Here is a 16,706-nt window from a genome sequence, read left to right as displayed (position 1 = left end):
AATTTTCAGTTTCTCGAAAAACATGCTAGATGAAGTTTTCACCCATTTCGAAAATTCACGCCCACGCCCACTAGATAAAAGCATTTCGAACCCATTTCCAAAATTACAACAACACCAAAAAAAAACAAAATGTATGGGCACGAGATTCCTCGACATCGAATTTTCTGTGTACTAGAAAATAGAAACTTTTATGTGGAAAACATCTACACATTCAATATCCGGAACTATTTTTGAAAATTCTTCATCTAAACTCTCAAAAATATCCTGAATAAGTTCTCATTTCGAGGTTTTGAACAATTTTCATATAAATTTCGGTTGGATCAAATCTCTGTACTTTCATGTAAATTAAGTGAAAAGTTTAACTTTTCATTTCACAATACTAAAACCATTTCCCAGGTGGAAAACATTGAAAACTCTTAGTCCAGCTATCATGATGATAACATGTTTGTTTTTGTTTTAAATCCTGCCAACCATTGCCTCATTTCATCCTACAATTGGTTCTTTCTTTGTATGTTGATCTATCGGACATTATTTTGTCGTAAAATTTCAGTAGTTGAACATTTTCCATTCTTGTAACCACCATTCAAAACAAAACAGAGAGAAAAAAAAACTCCTAAACAATCTGCATGCATAAAATTTCGTAAACATTCTAACAAAACTTAACTCCAAATGAGTAAAAAGCCATTTGTTGTGGTCTAAGTTGAAATGGTGTTTTTGTTTACATTGAATGTGAAAATGAGCAAAATATATCCCTGGCATAATATACGACCTTAATCAATTCCATTTAAGCAAAAACAATTATTCTGTTAAACCTCCTCCTTCCCCCTCCAAAAAAAAACCCAACACAAGCTCTGAATGGAAGGAAAAAAAAAATTATTCGGAAAATAAATTGCTCTGGTGAATATAGCCCAGGAAATTCGATTCCAATTGGAATATATTGGGAAAAAATGAACCCGACAAAATGTATTAATACTCTTTTTTCATGTGATTTTCTTTTTGTTTGATTAATCGCATGAATTTTCCACCATTTTCGTCGTGTCTCAATGTATAAATCATTTCGTACGAACATATACAAATACAGCGAAACTGTGTGTACACGTAAGTCATGTGGTAAAGAAAATTATTTTAATTAAAATGAAATATAAGGTAGAGTTGTTTGAAACAGTGATAAATTCATCGAGTATTAACGCATTTATTTTATTTAATACCGACCGGCAGTAGTCGAGAAAAAAAATCTATATATTTCCATAATTTATGTGCGATGATGATGTTTTGCCATATTATTTATAGCTTTTTGTTTTTGGGATTAATGGACTAAGTAATTGCTTAATTATTCAGGATGAAAATGTTTTGTTATAGCTCAGTCAGTCTAATATTCAACCATTTCATTTACTTATGCCATGGCTGAACAATTCCTTCGGCATTATAATAATTGGTTGAATGTGTGTGTGTTGAGGATACTTTCTATTAAAGTACGAGACGAGATGATAAAATAGATGCAAATATTTGTGGCTGGTACACCTTTACATCTTATGAATTTGTAAACAGTTTTGAGAATACACAAATAGTTTTATTATCTTTATTTACATGCGACTTGTACGGTATTGTCTGGTATATGGTTGCTGGTCAACCCCTGTACGTACGTATATAGTACCCTCCACGGGTCAATTTTGTTCAAGTGAATTTATGCAGAGTAGCCAGAAGTTTATTACAGGATTCGGAAGTTTTAGTTTAACTTGAACACAGGACCCTTTCGATGTGAAATGGTCATTAACACAATTGTATAATTTCGGTTTCGGTGTGGGTAATGCGGACGAAATGCTTATTTAATTAACCAATTAGAAGTTACATGTACAGTGTACATTGCACTCTCTCACCTCAAAAAACTTAGCATTGCAAAGTTAGCATGTTAGCAATAATAATGAGGGCGGATCTAATTTAAACGCATTGCCCGGAGAGGGATTACGGCACCAGTTCTCTTTTCTCAATTCTATCTCAATTATACCTGATAGAGTACGGTTCACTATTTCATTGCAACCGAGGCTGGAACAAAGTCAATGTCAACAGAAAAATAATTAATTTTTAATCGACGGATTTAGTCAAATGAGTAATCATTTCAATCGGCCCTGTATTTTCTTGTGGATAAGGTTTTTAAAAAAAATGTTTTTTATCGTTTCACAGTAACCTTTTTAAGGACTCTTATCGCCAAGCTGATATAAGGACGATTTAAAAACTGTTACAGAGTCCTCAGGTCATGTGTTATACCTATTACTTATTTTTCTTTTTTTTCTTTTTTCTAGAGAAACGCTATATTCCGCGACGAATTCTTTTTTAATTTTCAGCTTAGAAATGCTAGAATCGAATTGGATTCGAAATGAAAATTTTGATATGCACGGGTGAGACACGAACTCACAACCTTCAACTTGCCGGGCTGATGCTCTAACTTATTTTTCTGTTGACACCGGGTTTGTTGCAGTGACATCTTTCAGTGAAATAGTGAACCGTAAAATCTTTTATGGAAGAAACATTTCTTTAAATGTGTTTCCTCGTGTGTCAAGAGAAACCAGTGATTTGAGTTAATAGCTGAATAGTGTAATCATGACATATAAAGTCCTGTGTCTGCATAGAATCTGGGACATGTAAGCTTTTCGAAATCATTTTAAAAATCGACCTCCGTGCATATACGGGCATACCTAACACGATTTTATATGTCATGGTTTGTAGATTATATGAGCAATAAAAGTCGATTTTTTTCTTCTTCGAAAAGTGATGGTTGGCCTAATGCCTTTCTTTGTGGCACCAATTCAGAAGTTCTACAATCTGCGCCGCTAATCCTCGTTAGGGCTTTACAACAATATGGCCGTGGTCTTATGTTTTACTATTAATGTGAAATGAGGGGTTAGAATTCTCGGAATAGCTGATTTTTGCGTTGCGTATACGTTGACCCTCAATAGCACAAAAAAAGTTTTTTGGAAGGATTAGCTCAGATATAGTGGTACGGTTTTTCTGAGTCCTCTGCACTCCTAACAATACTCTTTTTTGGGTACCCTTTCAAAAACAAAATTTTCTTGGTGACTGCCGTGAGATAAGAATCCATACAAAATTCAGAAAAAAATCGAAATTCAAAAAATGTTGTATGTGAAGGGATCAGTTCAGACATTGCTGTCTGATTTTTTTTTGTCTTCCTGGGGTCCCTTTACTACCAAGCAATGCTCATTTTTGGGTACCCTTTCATGAAACGTTTTCTGACTTGAGGGCCACCATGCGTAATTTATGAACAGACTGCGCAATAATACTTTTCGAGCAAATTGAACGTAAAATTTATGATAACTTTTCATTTATGAAAATTTTCATTAAATATCCGTTTTGTGTACAATGATTCAGTCAGGGATGTATACTCGTTATATTTTAATTCCACTCAATTATAAAGTTCTAGTGCAATTTAAATTAATTTCTGAACAAAACTCTGAAGTTTCCCATCCATCTAAAATTATAAACACATACAGTTCCATCACAAAAGATACATTTAAAATTCCACTTACTCATTTTAATCGAAAACTGAACGGAAAAGCTTCCACTTATCGTTAACAAATTGAAGTTATTGATTACGTTATCGAAATTTTGAAACGTTTTCTTTTCTTTTTTGGTTCAATTGAATGTCTTATGACTAAGCTTTTCAAGGCAACTCACATGATGATAATAAGAATATTATTTATGAGATAAATGATCTTTTCTAATGTTCCAGTTTTCTATTAAATTTTCTTCAATGACGTTGCACTTTTCATTTTCTTTTCCGTTTTTTTTTTTAAATCAAAAATGGGTAACTGTAGCTGTTATATTCCTTCGGGATGTGTGAACTGGTAGTCTGTTTGGTAGTATTGATAAAAGTCACCATTACATTTTAGACTTGTCCTTGTACGAAGGGCTAAGGATCGTTTATCAAGAATGTCACGCGCACTAAACGCTGAAGAGATGTAAGATAAGGTTGAAAATTTTGATAGAAAGAGATAACAATAGCAGCTGCACGTGACATCTTTTGGGCGCGTACAGCAATTGTTTTTCGCTAAGTGACAACTATCAAAGGTCACTATCCATCTCCTTCCTCTGCGTCACGATATCATCCTCTGGGTGACATTATTGCCCTGAAATTATCACCTTAAACTGTAATATCATCCAGGGTGCCATTATCACACACAATTTTGTGTACGATTACGATATTATCATCTTCATATTGGCGAAACTGTAGGCAGTTTTAAGCGTAGATATGCTGACCACATCAGTCAGGAATTATTTGGTCGAAATCGGTTCTCGGATAAGGTAAGCGACGAACGTTAGTCGGTCCACTCGGTCGGTAGTGGTTTTTTCCAAGGTATGGACTAGATCTTGAAAGCTCTTTTAATGGAAGACAATATAAAGAGAAGTTTAAATGGAGAGTGGAGACACCTGACTTTTATGGATACATGCTTTCGTGACTGCTTAAGATTCCACTAAAACATCATTTACTTTCAGCACCCTGCGAAAATGAAATTTCCGCAGGGCGCCCACCATTGACACTTGCGATAATTTTCATTTTCGCAGGGCTTCGGCTCGGGCTACAAAACTCCCTCTCGACAAAATAAAAATCTCCAAACAATGACGTAACTTACTATTATTACTCTAGTGGAACATGAAACCTTAAACAAGTCGTGCGAGCTGTAGAAGTCAATTTTCTTTATTGCACTTTTTTATACTGTTCATAATGCCGGTGCTATTGGGCATAGCATACATGACTACACCATTTCAATTGCTTTCTCGATTCCACAAAAGGAAAATTGGTTACTCAACTCAACATTCAATTCAATTATAACGGATCAATTTCGATTTGCAATAAAAACGGTCTTAGAAACTGGAGTTGTATATACACATACATCAAACATTTGAGAAAAATATGAGAAAATTCAATAAAATTACACACAACCAAGCAAATATGGATTCTGTGTGTATGGTTAGTTCCTTTTTTTCGATGTGTGTTGGATTGTCGTTCGTTAAATTACATTTTATGTATTTATGGATGGATACGTCGTTAGTTCGGATCAAGCTTAAAGCTGAAAAGGATGAAAATGTGGGACAAACAAAACTGGATTGCGATACAAAACGCTCAAAGCTGTACAGACTAAATATAATAAATATGAAATTAGATTAGTAATGTTGTAGAGATTCGTCAGAAAAACATTTTTTTTCTTCTATATGGACTTTGTTCGACTTGGTTTTTATTTATTGCTCAATGAATTACTAGGTTCCACCTGATGGATGTGTCACGTTCCTTGATTGATTTATTTATCAAAAGACGTTGAAACGTCCTTTCGTTTTGATTTCAAAATTCCATTTTTTAAATGAAGACCAGATAATGCATCAGCCCAAACGCAATGAGCTTAAAAAGAAACAATAAAATCGAGAGCATAAGAATAGGAAATGGGGAAACATCCAATTGGCATTAATTAATTGCCATTTCAAACTCCCTTGTAACACAGAAAACATAAGCATTGTGCTCGCTGATGACTCAAGAGGTGGGACATGGTCCGTAACAGGAATATTGTATTTTTCGTCGATCGGGACACAGTTTTTGGAAATCGGTTCAGGATTACTGTAGTTATCAACCATTAAATATTCAAGGAAAACTCTTCTGCGAATAAACTCCCATAAACGTAAGATCGATTTTGTTCATCTGTAAAGCAGACCTCATGAATTTCATCCTTCAGCTTCAATGAAGGAAACAAAAATTTTGAAAATCGCTTCAGCACTACCCAAGTTATCGTTGCGACCCATCTACCAAATAGGCAAAAATTCTTTTACGAATAACTCCGATATCATTAGTCCGATATTGTTCAGCTACGAACTTGACCCTAAAAATAGCATTCCTCTTCGAATAAAACCAAAATTTCAAAGGCTCTAAGGTTCTAAGACATTTAGAAATTACACTTACAATCATGTTATACCGAAACGTTACCAGTACTAAATCGCTACTAAATCCGAGATGCAAACCAAATAACCGATTTAATCAAACGTTGCTATTGTGGACAACAATCTGATGAATCACATGTATTGCGGTTGAATTTCGAACCCACAACTGGCAATTCAATAATTCATTTTGAAGTCTCGACGTACACACTGCGATATTGAGTTGATAACGTAGGACCCTTGACTTAACAGTCATGGGAATATAACATCTCGCTGGATGCTGGATGCTACAACATATTGGATACATAACTTGTTTTTGCTCAGTCATTTACAAAAACGTTTACTTGAAATTCATTTGATGTTTATAGCGCTTGAAATCTCTATAGAATTACATTTGGTGGAGCGAATGAATCGTAAATTATTTCAAATTTAATCGCTAGATGGAAAGAAAAATGTAGAGTAACATGAAAGGAAGAACAATAAAAAAAAATTGTTTATTTTCTTCGAAAGTTATTTATTCGTGGCAAATGAAGATAACAATTATAAAAATGAAACTTTAAGCTATTCATACGAGAGTTTTCGTTGCGCATATAGCCTGGGAAAATGAAAATATAAAAAAAAAATCGGAACTGACTTCATGATAAAAACAACTCGAAAGGAATCACATCACCATAAAAAGGAGAAAAAAAATTTAAATTTCAAATATTTTCTTTCAACCAAGAAAAACAACACTTTTTCCGAACGATACGGCAAACTGAAACAATAGAACAGACAAAGTTGAATGTAGTTTTAATTTCATATAATTCCTTTCTCTTATTCACACCCATAAAAATATTCGGGAATAAAAGCTGTTCGAACCTTTCATTTGTTTTTCGCTACAAGCGTTCCACTTTAGTTTAGTACCCAACCAAGAGTAATGTTATTGTAACGTTTCATTGTTGTCGCCAGGTAGTCACAATGTAAAAAGACTCGTTGAACAGGAAGCGGCAAATATGATTCGTAAGACAACTTTTCAATGCGAGAATGAATTAAAATTTTATTTGAATATAGTTACCGCGACGTTACCGGGCTGTAATTTTTATCCGAAATTTATCATGCATTCAATTAGTAATAGTAATTTATTCAACAAGTTGAAGGGTTGTTTTTGTCATTAGATGTGATGTTTTCAAATTTCTTATAACTTTTGAAATGCAAAACTGAAATGCGTTGATATCAATGAATGAAAGATTGCATGAACAATCGAGTAGACTACCTTTTTACGAGCTTCAAAAATTGCCGAATGGTTAGAGGTGTTGCTCGATAGACATTATATTTTAGTGTTGAGGGTTCGAAATCTACTATAAATGCTGTAAAATTGTTCGAAATTGATTGTATAGAGACAAGTTTTGTGTACATTTTCAGTTGAGGTTAGGACGAAATTTTACAAATGTTCACATATGTCAATGTCGAAACTGTCACTTCGAAAGAAAAAGTGAGTGGAAATCAAGTCCTAGAAACAATATTTTCTTGGAAAATTTACGACAGTGATGTTCACCACTTGATTGAGAAAATACAATTTGTCGATGAAAATGTTGTCCTGATTAACAGACTAAGCTAAAATTATAGAATAGGTTTTGGTCCAGGACCCGGAAGATTCCGGAAGTGGAAATTGGAATTTCAACATTTTGTGAATTAGTACATCATGGCATGTTTTCTATATCAATGACAACAATTCCAGTTGACCTAAGTTTTCGAAAATTGTCGTTGACTCGGAATAAAATTTAAAAGTGTCGTTTTTGTGTTCTTATTGACCTCCGCTTCGCATCGGACAAATAAAATTCACATTCAACTTGCCAACTTTGTTTCCTTTGTTGTGTAAATGACTATTCATATATCATTTACAACCCAGAGGTTCTAATGTATTTCTTGTTTTGTAGATCGTGTGTAACGTTGTATACAAAACTTGGAATAAAAATGAAAAGTAAATAAACTATATCGTTTGTCATTTGAATTGCAAAAACTGTTGAGAAAGACATCACTCTCTGCTCCATGAACTTCATAACAAATTTAATGAGAAGTCTTTCAATTTTACTTGACAGATAATTGTATACAGATATTCTGCATCTTCTCCATCCTTATGTTGCATTTTATGAAGATATTTTGTGTAATTCCCTTTCATCTTTTGTTGCACACAGAAATACTATTGAGCTTCTACAAAAGAAGTTGGACATGATTTGCTGAATTCAACTTCAAACAAATTACAATCGTTATTTTAAATATCGTTTAAAAGGTACAACGATTTTGATTGTAATTTCACGTTGCAATCTGGAAGGAATACATTTATTTATTTGAACATTTTATGTAAGCGCAATGGATACCCATCCCAATCCCATATTCATTCATATGAATATGCAAAACATGTGAAATAAACGATGCAATTTAATAAAATGATGAGAAATACGTAGAACGTAGAAAAGTTCGGTTTTTCCTCTAAAAAAGGCAAATAATAGAAAAATATTACGAACGAATATTATGCTAGTTTATGAAGTTAAAAAAAAAACGGTAGTACAGTAGTACATGTAACTCAATCATTTCTGTAAAAAACATGGTAAAAATGGAGAAAATAGCAAAAGTTTCGCAAGTCGAACACTTAATTTAATTGACTACGTTTGAAATACGTTTTTACGTAGAATTTTACCCAAACTATTTTACCTAAACAGAAAATAGCGAAGCGTAAACTCAGTAAAATTGTATTCGAAGAATTGCTAGAATCAACGCATTTCAGTAACAATTTCAATATAGCACTCGCATTCAAAAATATTCATCCTTCATGCGAAAATGTGTATGATCAACATTAGGAAAAGTTTTCAGGTGATTCGGAGAATTTTCTTCGGATTGGACCAGCTGTTTTAAGTGAAAATCACTTACTCGCTTTCTTTGACAGTATTGGTAAGCTAATTATAAAATTAATTAGAAAACTTTCAAAAAATCAGTTAAAGCGATAAATTAATAAATAAATAGTTAAAATTGAGCGTTTCATGCTCTACATCAGAAACTAGTTTTCTTGATTTTTTTTTCGAATTTTCATGATCTTTTTTTCATTTTTCATGATTTTTTTTCAATTTTCAAGACAATAATATTTTGAGAAAACCGTTCAAATTTTTCCGAATTTTTTCTCTAAATTTTTTTTTGAGTGATGCTATTCGACCATGCGGGCAAATAGCCATTCCTAGCAGTGACGACGACAGCGCGAAATTTTATTCCACCATTTTTTTAGCGTTCAAATAGTCTACACTGGTAGGATTAGATTTCTTTGACTGCTGATATATTTTTTCATTCACGCGGTAATTATTAAAGATGAGAGGGAACTCTATCTGTTAAGGGCTTTCAAAACTTGAAATTCATGCTACTACAAACTGAGAAACATCATAACATAATATTAATATTGATTCACCCTTTTGTAAATAATTTTCTGTCTTACTTTCACCAACGCATAGCGCAACAGTTTTTCACGTTTCTACTAAAGCCTCCAAATCACGAAACATTGTAAAATTAATTCAATTATTTATTTGGGACTGCGAAAGTGGACTGGACTGACTCACACTTCACATAGAGCGCTGTGATCTGGATCCACTCCCAATTAGACAGCTTTTTAAAAGCGATAGTAGCAGTCATACATGACATCTAACTGCGCCTTTGCCTTGACTAGTTTCAAGTTCTCTGCAGGACCATAGAGGGCATCATTATCATTCCACACGTTACATGACTGTCCTAAATGTTAGCACTTAAATATTACTGTGCATACAGTCAAACTTGTTACTTAATGTATTTTCAATATAGTGAAACATTATAGAGAATTACACGGGATCTGACAGTCCACATCCATCATACATACTCCTCCATGCATCGCAAAACATCGCGAAAGTAGACCTCCAGCACTAATCTACTCTAATATGTGTGAAACGTCTAAGACTCAAAAAAAGTTTCGTAAAAGGAAAATCTACTCCGATCTGCGTGAAACACCTAGTTTTAAAATTTAGTTTGTAAAGGGAAATTTTTTCTAATTTGTCCGAAACGCCTTGGTTTATGATTTAATTTATAAAATTTATAAAAATTGACAACTTAGCTATATTATAAAATTATTGTATCTGGATTAGGGGGGTCCAGAATCGTATGGGAAAATAAAAGTTTCGAGAAAGTTGGCGGACCCCGGGGAAAACGAACCTATATGACCCACTGATAAAAAATATATATGGGGCCGATGCGATCCGAGTTGGTTTATGGGTCGCGCAATGACGAAATATGTGAAAAACCACGAAAATGAGGGTTAATGAAAAATTGAACGTAACTAACAGATGCTGAGGTCACTTCTTAAGGTGAGTTGGATTATTTCACTTCAGAATAATCCAAAGAGACCGATTTAATGATTTGTAAGTGCATTCGCAGCTCCCAAGTCAGTCATAGATTCGTAATCTGTTCACTCAGTCTTTGGGTTCTTCCAAAACATTTATGGGATGTGCATCGGATATATTCATGTCTAACGAGAGCTTATGGCATAAGCTTTCATTGCAAAAAGAAATTTTTTCGAAAACAATTTTTTGAAGCTATATAGAAATCGATTTTGGTGCAAAAATGTCAGGGTCGTGAACTCGGGCAATTTTCAAATGACTGTTACGTCAAGACACCAACTTGAAACTTATTGTGTGTGGGCTCGTTAGAAAGCCACTGTCATTACCTTTACAACGACACCTAACACTTAATTTAAATAGTGACCTCGCCTGACTTTGTATTACTTGGAAATTATATGTCGATTTTTGTCTATATCCATATTGTTAGGTGTGCCCAGACGATATAAAAATTCCAAAAAGTGGAACCAACGCATTTTTGTTGCTTTTGCATCTAATCTAAGTTGTCTGGACCAAAAAAGTTTGATATTGTCGTTAAAAAAAATTTCTCATACAAAGTAATGGAAAAAATGTATGGAAAATTTCAGTGTTTTTTCACACATTTCGTCCTTGAGCGACCCATAAACCAACTCGGATCGCATCGGCCCCATATACAATTTTTATCAGGAGGCCATAAAGGTTTATTTTCCCAGGGGTCCGCCAACTTCCTCGACACTTTTATTTTTTGGACCCCCCTAATCTGGATGTAAAACAAGCAAATACCATTGAGTTGTATTACACACAACGAGCTTTAGCGACATTTTTTTCAATGTATCGCATTCATTTTTGCGAACAAAAAAGAAGAAAAACCAATTTATTCTTTTCGACAGTGGAAATTATCAATCTAGACTTACCTATGTGTTAACTATCGTGCCTGTTATTTGCATGAAAAAGTTAGACGATACGGGTATTTAGATGATATTTTACGAAATATATTTCCCAAAAATATAACTTGAAACAAAAAATTTTCAAATGATTTCACGATAGAAGCGGTCAAATAGTCTACAAAGGAAGAACTGGCTATTCGACCGCGCGGTCAAATAGTCTACTAAGGAAGAACTGGCTATTCGACCGCGCGGTCAAATAGTCTACTAAAGAAGAAGAAGCTATTCGACCGCGCGGGCGAATAGTCTATTAAAGAAGAACTGGCTATTTGGCCGCGCGGTCGAATAGTCACTCCGTTTTTTTTCGATTTTATTTAATTTTTTTAAATTTGAAAAATGCAAGAAAACTGAATTTTCTTACAATTTTCTTGATTTTCTCGGATTTATGGGATTTTCTCTATTTTCTCGAAAAAAAATTCTCAATAGCAGACGCCGTTTAAATTTTAAGATGAGGTTTCACGTTCCTTGTAACTTACATTGAGTATCATTCTAAAACCAGCCGCTAAGACATTTTATTATTGTAATAATTTTGTCATTCCTCAGTGTTCAACACGTTAAGAGTCATCGGTGCTTTGCTGAAAAGCATACATTTGGGCGTTTTTTAAATACTGGATTGTAGTTTTCTTTTATGATATCTTTCCACCAGAATACTTTTCCAGAAATGTACGACCGCAATAACGACCACCAATGTGTTAGCTTTCAACAGAAAATAGACTTGGTTGTAGCAGTTTGACCAGCTCTGAAAAAAATGAGCAGTTTATGAAAATTTAGTTAAACTGCTCGCTTTTCTCATAGCTGGTCGAACGACAACAACAAAAACTAATTTTTATTTAAAGCTAACACATTCGTGGTCGATGAAAAAAAAATCAGGAAAAATGAGATACGAGACACGCAAATGTAGCCTACAATTTTAGCTAACCACCGATGCCTCTTAAAATACAACAAATTAATTTAACTCACGTGAGTTGCAAAACGATTTTTAAAAAGCCCTCGGACACTTTTACTCATCTGGATCGATCTGGATACGAAATATCAAAATCCTTCCCTTGCATAGTAATATACTATTTGTTCACAGATGGAAAAATTAAATTTCCCATTTTTTCCTGACAACACAAAACTTTATCCCGAAGTTTCAGCTGAGATGACAAAATGACTATTTTCTCGGCTGCGTTGTGAAAAATTACAAAAGAGTCAGTGTTCGTGTCTCTTTCACTCTCGAATATCTGTAAACGAAATGGAAAGATACAGAAAACTCACAACTTAGTATCATATCTGAAATATTTGGGTTTCAGTATGCGCCTTCTGACATTATCACACTGAGATTTGAATTAAACAACCAATACATGGTACTTCTATCTGTTTGAAAAGCTGTCTTTGCTCTGACAGCAAAAAATTGTTCTTGTTGGAATTTCGTAATTTCTCCCCTAGCTAAACACAGGTACTTAGTGCTGTTCCCGAGATAAACACATCAACTGAATAGGAGCTTTATTCTAAAAAGCTATGAAGTTGCCATATACAATATTAAAAAAGCTAAAAATCTTCTGTTTCTGATGCAGTTTTTTTGCAGTCAGTTTGTTGTATATCTATTAACAGATTATCCGATAATGCAGCAGATATAAATCGCCTCTGAAACAGTGAAACAGTTTCAATACCACAAATAACTGTTTAAGAGTATAAAGTAACGAACGCAAATGTTTCCATGAGCCGATTATTGCACAATGTTATTAATATTGAAACTATATGAGGCAACTTACGAAGATTGAAAAGGAGACGAAGCTCACACATAATAACACAATGTTAATTAATATACAGTCTCATTATTAGTCCCTACGCCCCGAGCAATAAGACTGTTCTTCAATGAAAGCAGGTGAAACTGTTCGTGTAGAAAATGTATTGGAACATAAGCCAAACTATTAGAATTTCCCTTTACTATTGAATCTATTATCGTCTCTACATCAGGCTTCTTACATTTTCATAGTTAAATGAATCTCTCCCATTGCGGTATTTTGGTATAATAGTTTCTTATAATATCATCGATAATTAACGATATGTTTAAATTCTGGAATGTATTCAACTATGACTGTTCGATTATTAATTAGCGACAACCAATCACTTATTTATGTACATGTACAACATAATTGAATATTATGCAAGCGATTCTTCCATTATATATGCGATCATTATTCAAATCACATCAGTAATAATTCAGATTAATTTAATTGAAATTAGTTCGTCCGGTTATTTCAGGCGAACATCCAGAAGCGATGCACACCAATTCATCGATTAGCCGGCATATTGACTCGAATCGAACAAGTATAATGGTGCTTCTACTATGGTTTTCGTTAGTTTTTTCTATGTATCAAAGACAATTGTTTTTTAAATGTGAACGGTGATAATAAGTAAGTTAAAATTTAAGTGATACCGACGTGAATAAGAAGAAGATGATAAGATGAAATTATAAACAAGAAAATTGTAATTGAATTTATAAATTTTATGATGAAAAATGTTTATGAAACCAACCCAAAAAAAATAAATAAGTAAATTGCTGTAACAACTAAAAGTGTAATAAAAAAGTAAATGAAAAAGAACAATTCTATTTTCTGTAAATAAAATATTTGAAGAAAAAAAACTTTAAAAATTTATGGAAATTATTACATTGAAATAGCAATACCGAAAGAGAAAGAAAAATGTTTTAAATTATAATTGTGAAACCAAATAAAGTAAAAGTCGTCTGTAATCAAATTTATAGTTGTAAATTCAATATAATGTAAAATTTCAAATGCAAATGCATAAAATATGTTGATAAAAAAAATGTAATTTAACTATAATTGACAACATGATCATAATAAAGGTATACTGACGAGGTTAATTATATTTCCGTATTTTCATTGAAAAATGTTTTATAAAAAACACTGCACGAGAACATATACTAGCATCAATTTGATCGAATTAATTAGACAATTTAGAGATACTGATGCAACATCCAGTAACGAAGGCAAATTGAGGCAACAATGTTGCGGCGGTATTTTTGCATAAAAATACAAAGTAATAGAGGTAATTATAATAAAAACTGAATTTGTTCGAACTGGGTAGCAAATAGGTATTGATAATGCAACCTTTTCGACGCGGAACGTTAAATTAAGCAAAAAATTAGAGTGTCTGTTAAGGACGTGCTGCTTTGTCCACTTAAACAAGTCTTCCTTTCGTGTCTAAACTGTACCTCCCCATCGACTTATCTCATTCCGCGCACCACTCCATATGACAAATGACAAATCAGGGAAGCTAATACGTAGAGTAGCCATAAAACATGGGAAAATACAATTATTATCCTGCCGTAATTTGCATAAGAGACTTAGCGAAAATAATAAACTCAAGAATTCTTTTGTTTAAATCATTCGTCACTAAACAGTGGTCGAGATCTCTTACTTGTTCAGACAATGTGCCTGTCTAATGGAACCAGATTCGATGTTGATAAATTTGCATTTGCATTCGATGTTAACCAGTATAATGATGCACGGTTCATCTTTCAGTTTAATAATTCATCAATAGAGATACATTGCACCTTGTATCTCTAAAATAATCACAAACGTTACAGTGACTTATGAAGTTTAAAAAAAAAACTTTCATAAGTCTTAGCACGTGTACATGTACGGTATACCTGGTATGTCCAGCTTTGTGGTTGCTAACCACACGCACTGGCCACGAGTTTAGGAACGAATTGCAATTTTTTTTTGCAAATTGGTATAGGGTTCGATAGACCGCTGTATCGAGTGCCACTGTTGCCATAGCACAACGCACTCCAATAACAGGCACGACCTGCGAAAATGGTATTTTTAAACTGAAAATTAATGCAATACGTCGAAAGACGTATTTAATTTTCTCACAGAAACAGTGGTCGAAATGTCTTACTTTAAATCTTTCACAAAGTCCATCATGCAAATTACAGCAGCATCGATTACAAATTTCACCCATTTCCTTATCATCCGGTACACCACCCATTATGCATGTGGTATTGTTCTTTTGAATCTCCAAGGATATTCGTTGGTAAAGGGAAATGGCTGCTTCGAGAGTAATTACTTATTTTGTGAAATTTCTTACCGGGTAGTAAAAAATAATTTTTTTGCTTCATTTGACCAATAGCCTAAGGTTTCTACTTCCAAGCCCAAGTTCTTAAAATTTTGACTTTTTTTGTGTGCATAAATTGGGTTTTCCAACAACTGCTTGATCGCAGCGGGCCGCCTTTTACTGGTGTCATGTTGAGATATGAATTTGCAAAGGATTCCACGCAAGCGGTAGCCCACACGATTGTGCATTAGCCTAAGGAATTAAAGTCATTCCATCTGGACGTTTGCCATCGTCACGGAAAAGATCGGTTGGTTCCAGATTTGCTGGCACATTGAACGCTTGTACTACACAAGCCATGTCGCCCATTGTATTTCATTCGTTCACTGCAAATGGAATTGAGTTGTTTACAGTTAACAAACCAATTCTCTTGTTTCTTCCTTCTTGGAAAAATGGAACTTAAAAGACAGCTGAGGCAAATTCCTTTTGTAATTTCACTGACGTCTACTGTATCAGATTTGTTAGTGACGAATTTTACCTCAGCCACGGGCACTCTGAAAAAAATAGGTAAATTTTTGTTCTTGTCAGTCTCAAAAATATATTTAAATTTAAAAGCTAGATTTTCTTATGTGACAAGGTGTCGATGTTTCATTGAAAAACAGCAAAAGGATTTCAGAGAATTTATTATGTATCGGTAGGTAGGACAGGACAGTTACGATGTTCTATACAAACAACAGTTCAAACAACACGAAAATGCACTTATTGATTAATTAATTGCTTTAACCGTATGGTTATTTGAACCCCTCACTGTGAGCTCGCTTAATTCAAATTTTACGTTTATCGATGTCGTTCACCTATACAAACATTGAAATATTGACTTATTGAAACTCTATTCCACAGATTAGATTCTACAATTTCCTAAATTGCTCCTCCACTTACTATATATATGAAATAAGGACACAGCCTCTTATAGGCGGAACACAACACTGTGAGTCAATATTTGCATATTAAATTGGGATAAAGTGTTCAACGGTTCAACTCCCCGTAGGGGATTTGAAAATAAAGTTTTTATGCATTACGAATTTACGAAATGCGTGTTGCTAAAGAAAATGTAATGGCGTACAGTGGAATGGTTCACGTTAGCATGATCGATATCTCATTTTCGGCAAAAAAAAAATATTGAGTTGAAGCGGTAATAATATAGCAATACAGTAAGTAATATTCATTTTGTTGGAACGCCATCACAGCAGCAATGTTTCTTGTATAAGAAAATGTGGAACGTTTATCTATAGAAGGGAGAATCTAGGAATTCGAATCACTAAAACGATATAGTAAGTGCCATACGAGTGATTAATCTGTAATCTTTGACCATACTTATTTTATCGACAACGAGATGCCT

The 16,706-nt window shown here is 33.8% G+C and overlaps 1 protein-coding gene across 2 annotated transcripts in view; it reads left to right on the top strand.

Moving 5' to 3' along the window:
- LOC119071164 (lachesin-like) overlaps window positions 1-13,822 on the top strand; it is an 88,517-nt gene extending 74,695 nt beyond the window's left edge. Inside the window, exon 9 of one of the 2 annotated variants that reach the window (XM_037175934.1) lies at window positions 13,493-13,822. In XM_037175934.1, coding sequence (XP_037031829.1) covers window positions 13,493-13,638 — 146 coding nt within the window. In that variant the 3' untranslated portion in view covers window positions 13,639-13,822. Of the gene's footprint in view, window positions 1-13,474 lie in introns of both variants that reach the window. The other variant, XM_037175925.1, reaches the window with a different exon arrangement.
- The last annotated feature ends 2,884 nt before the right edge of the window (window positions 13,823-16,706 follow it).

The sequence above is a fragment of the Bradysia coprophila genome, chromosome II, assembly GCF_014529535.1.
Source record: "Bradysia coprophila strain Holo2 chromosome II, BU_Bcop_v1, whole genome shotgun sequence".
Classification (NCBI taxonomy): Eukaryota; Metazoa; Arthropoda; class Insecta; order Diptera; family Sciaridae; genus Bradysia; species Bradysia coprophila.
The sequence above is the reverse complement of the archived record's forward strand: the minus strand, read 5'-3'. Positions and strand labels throughout refer to the sequence as shown.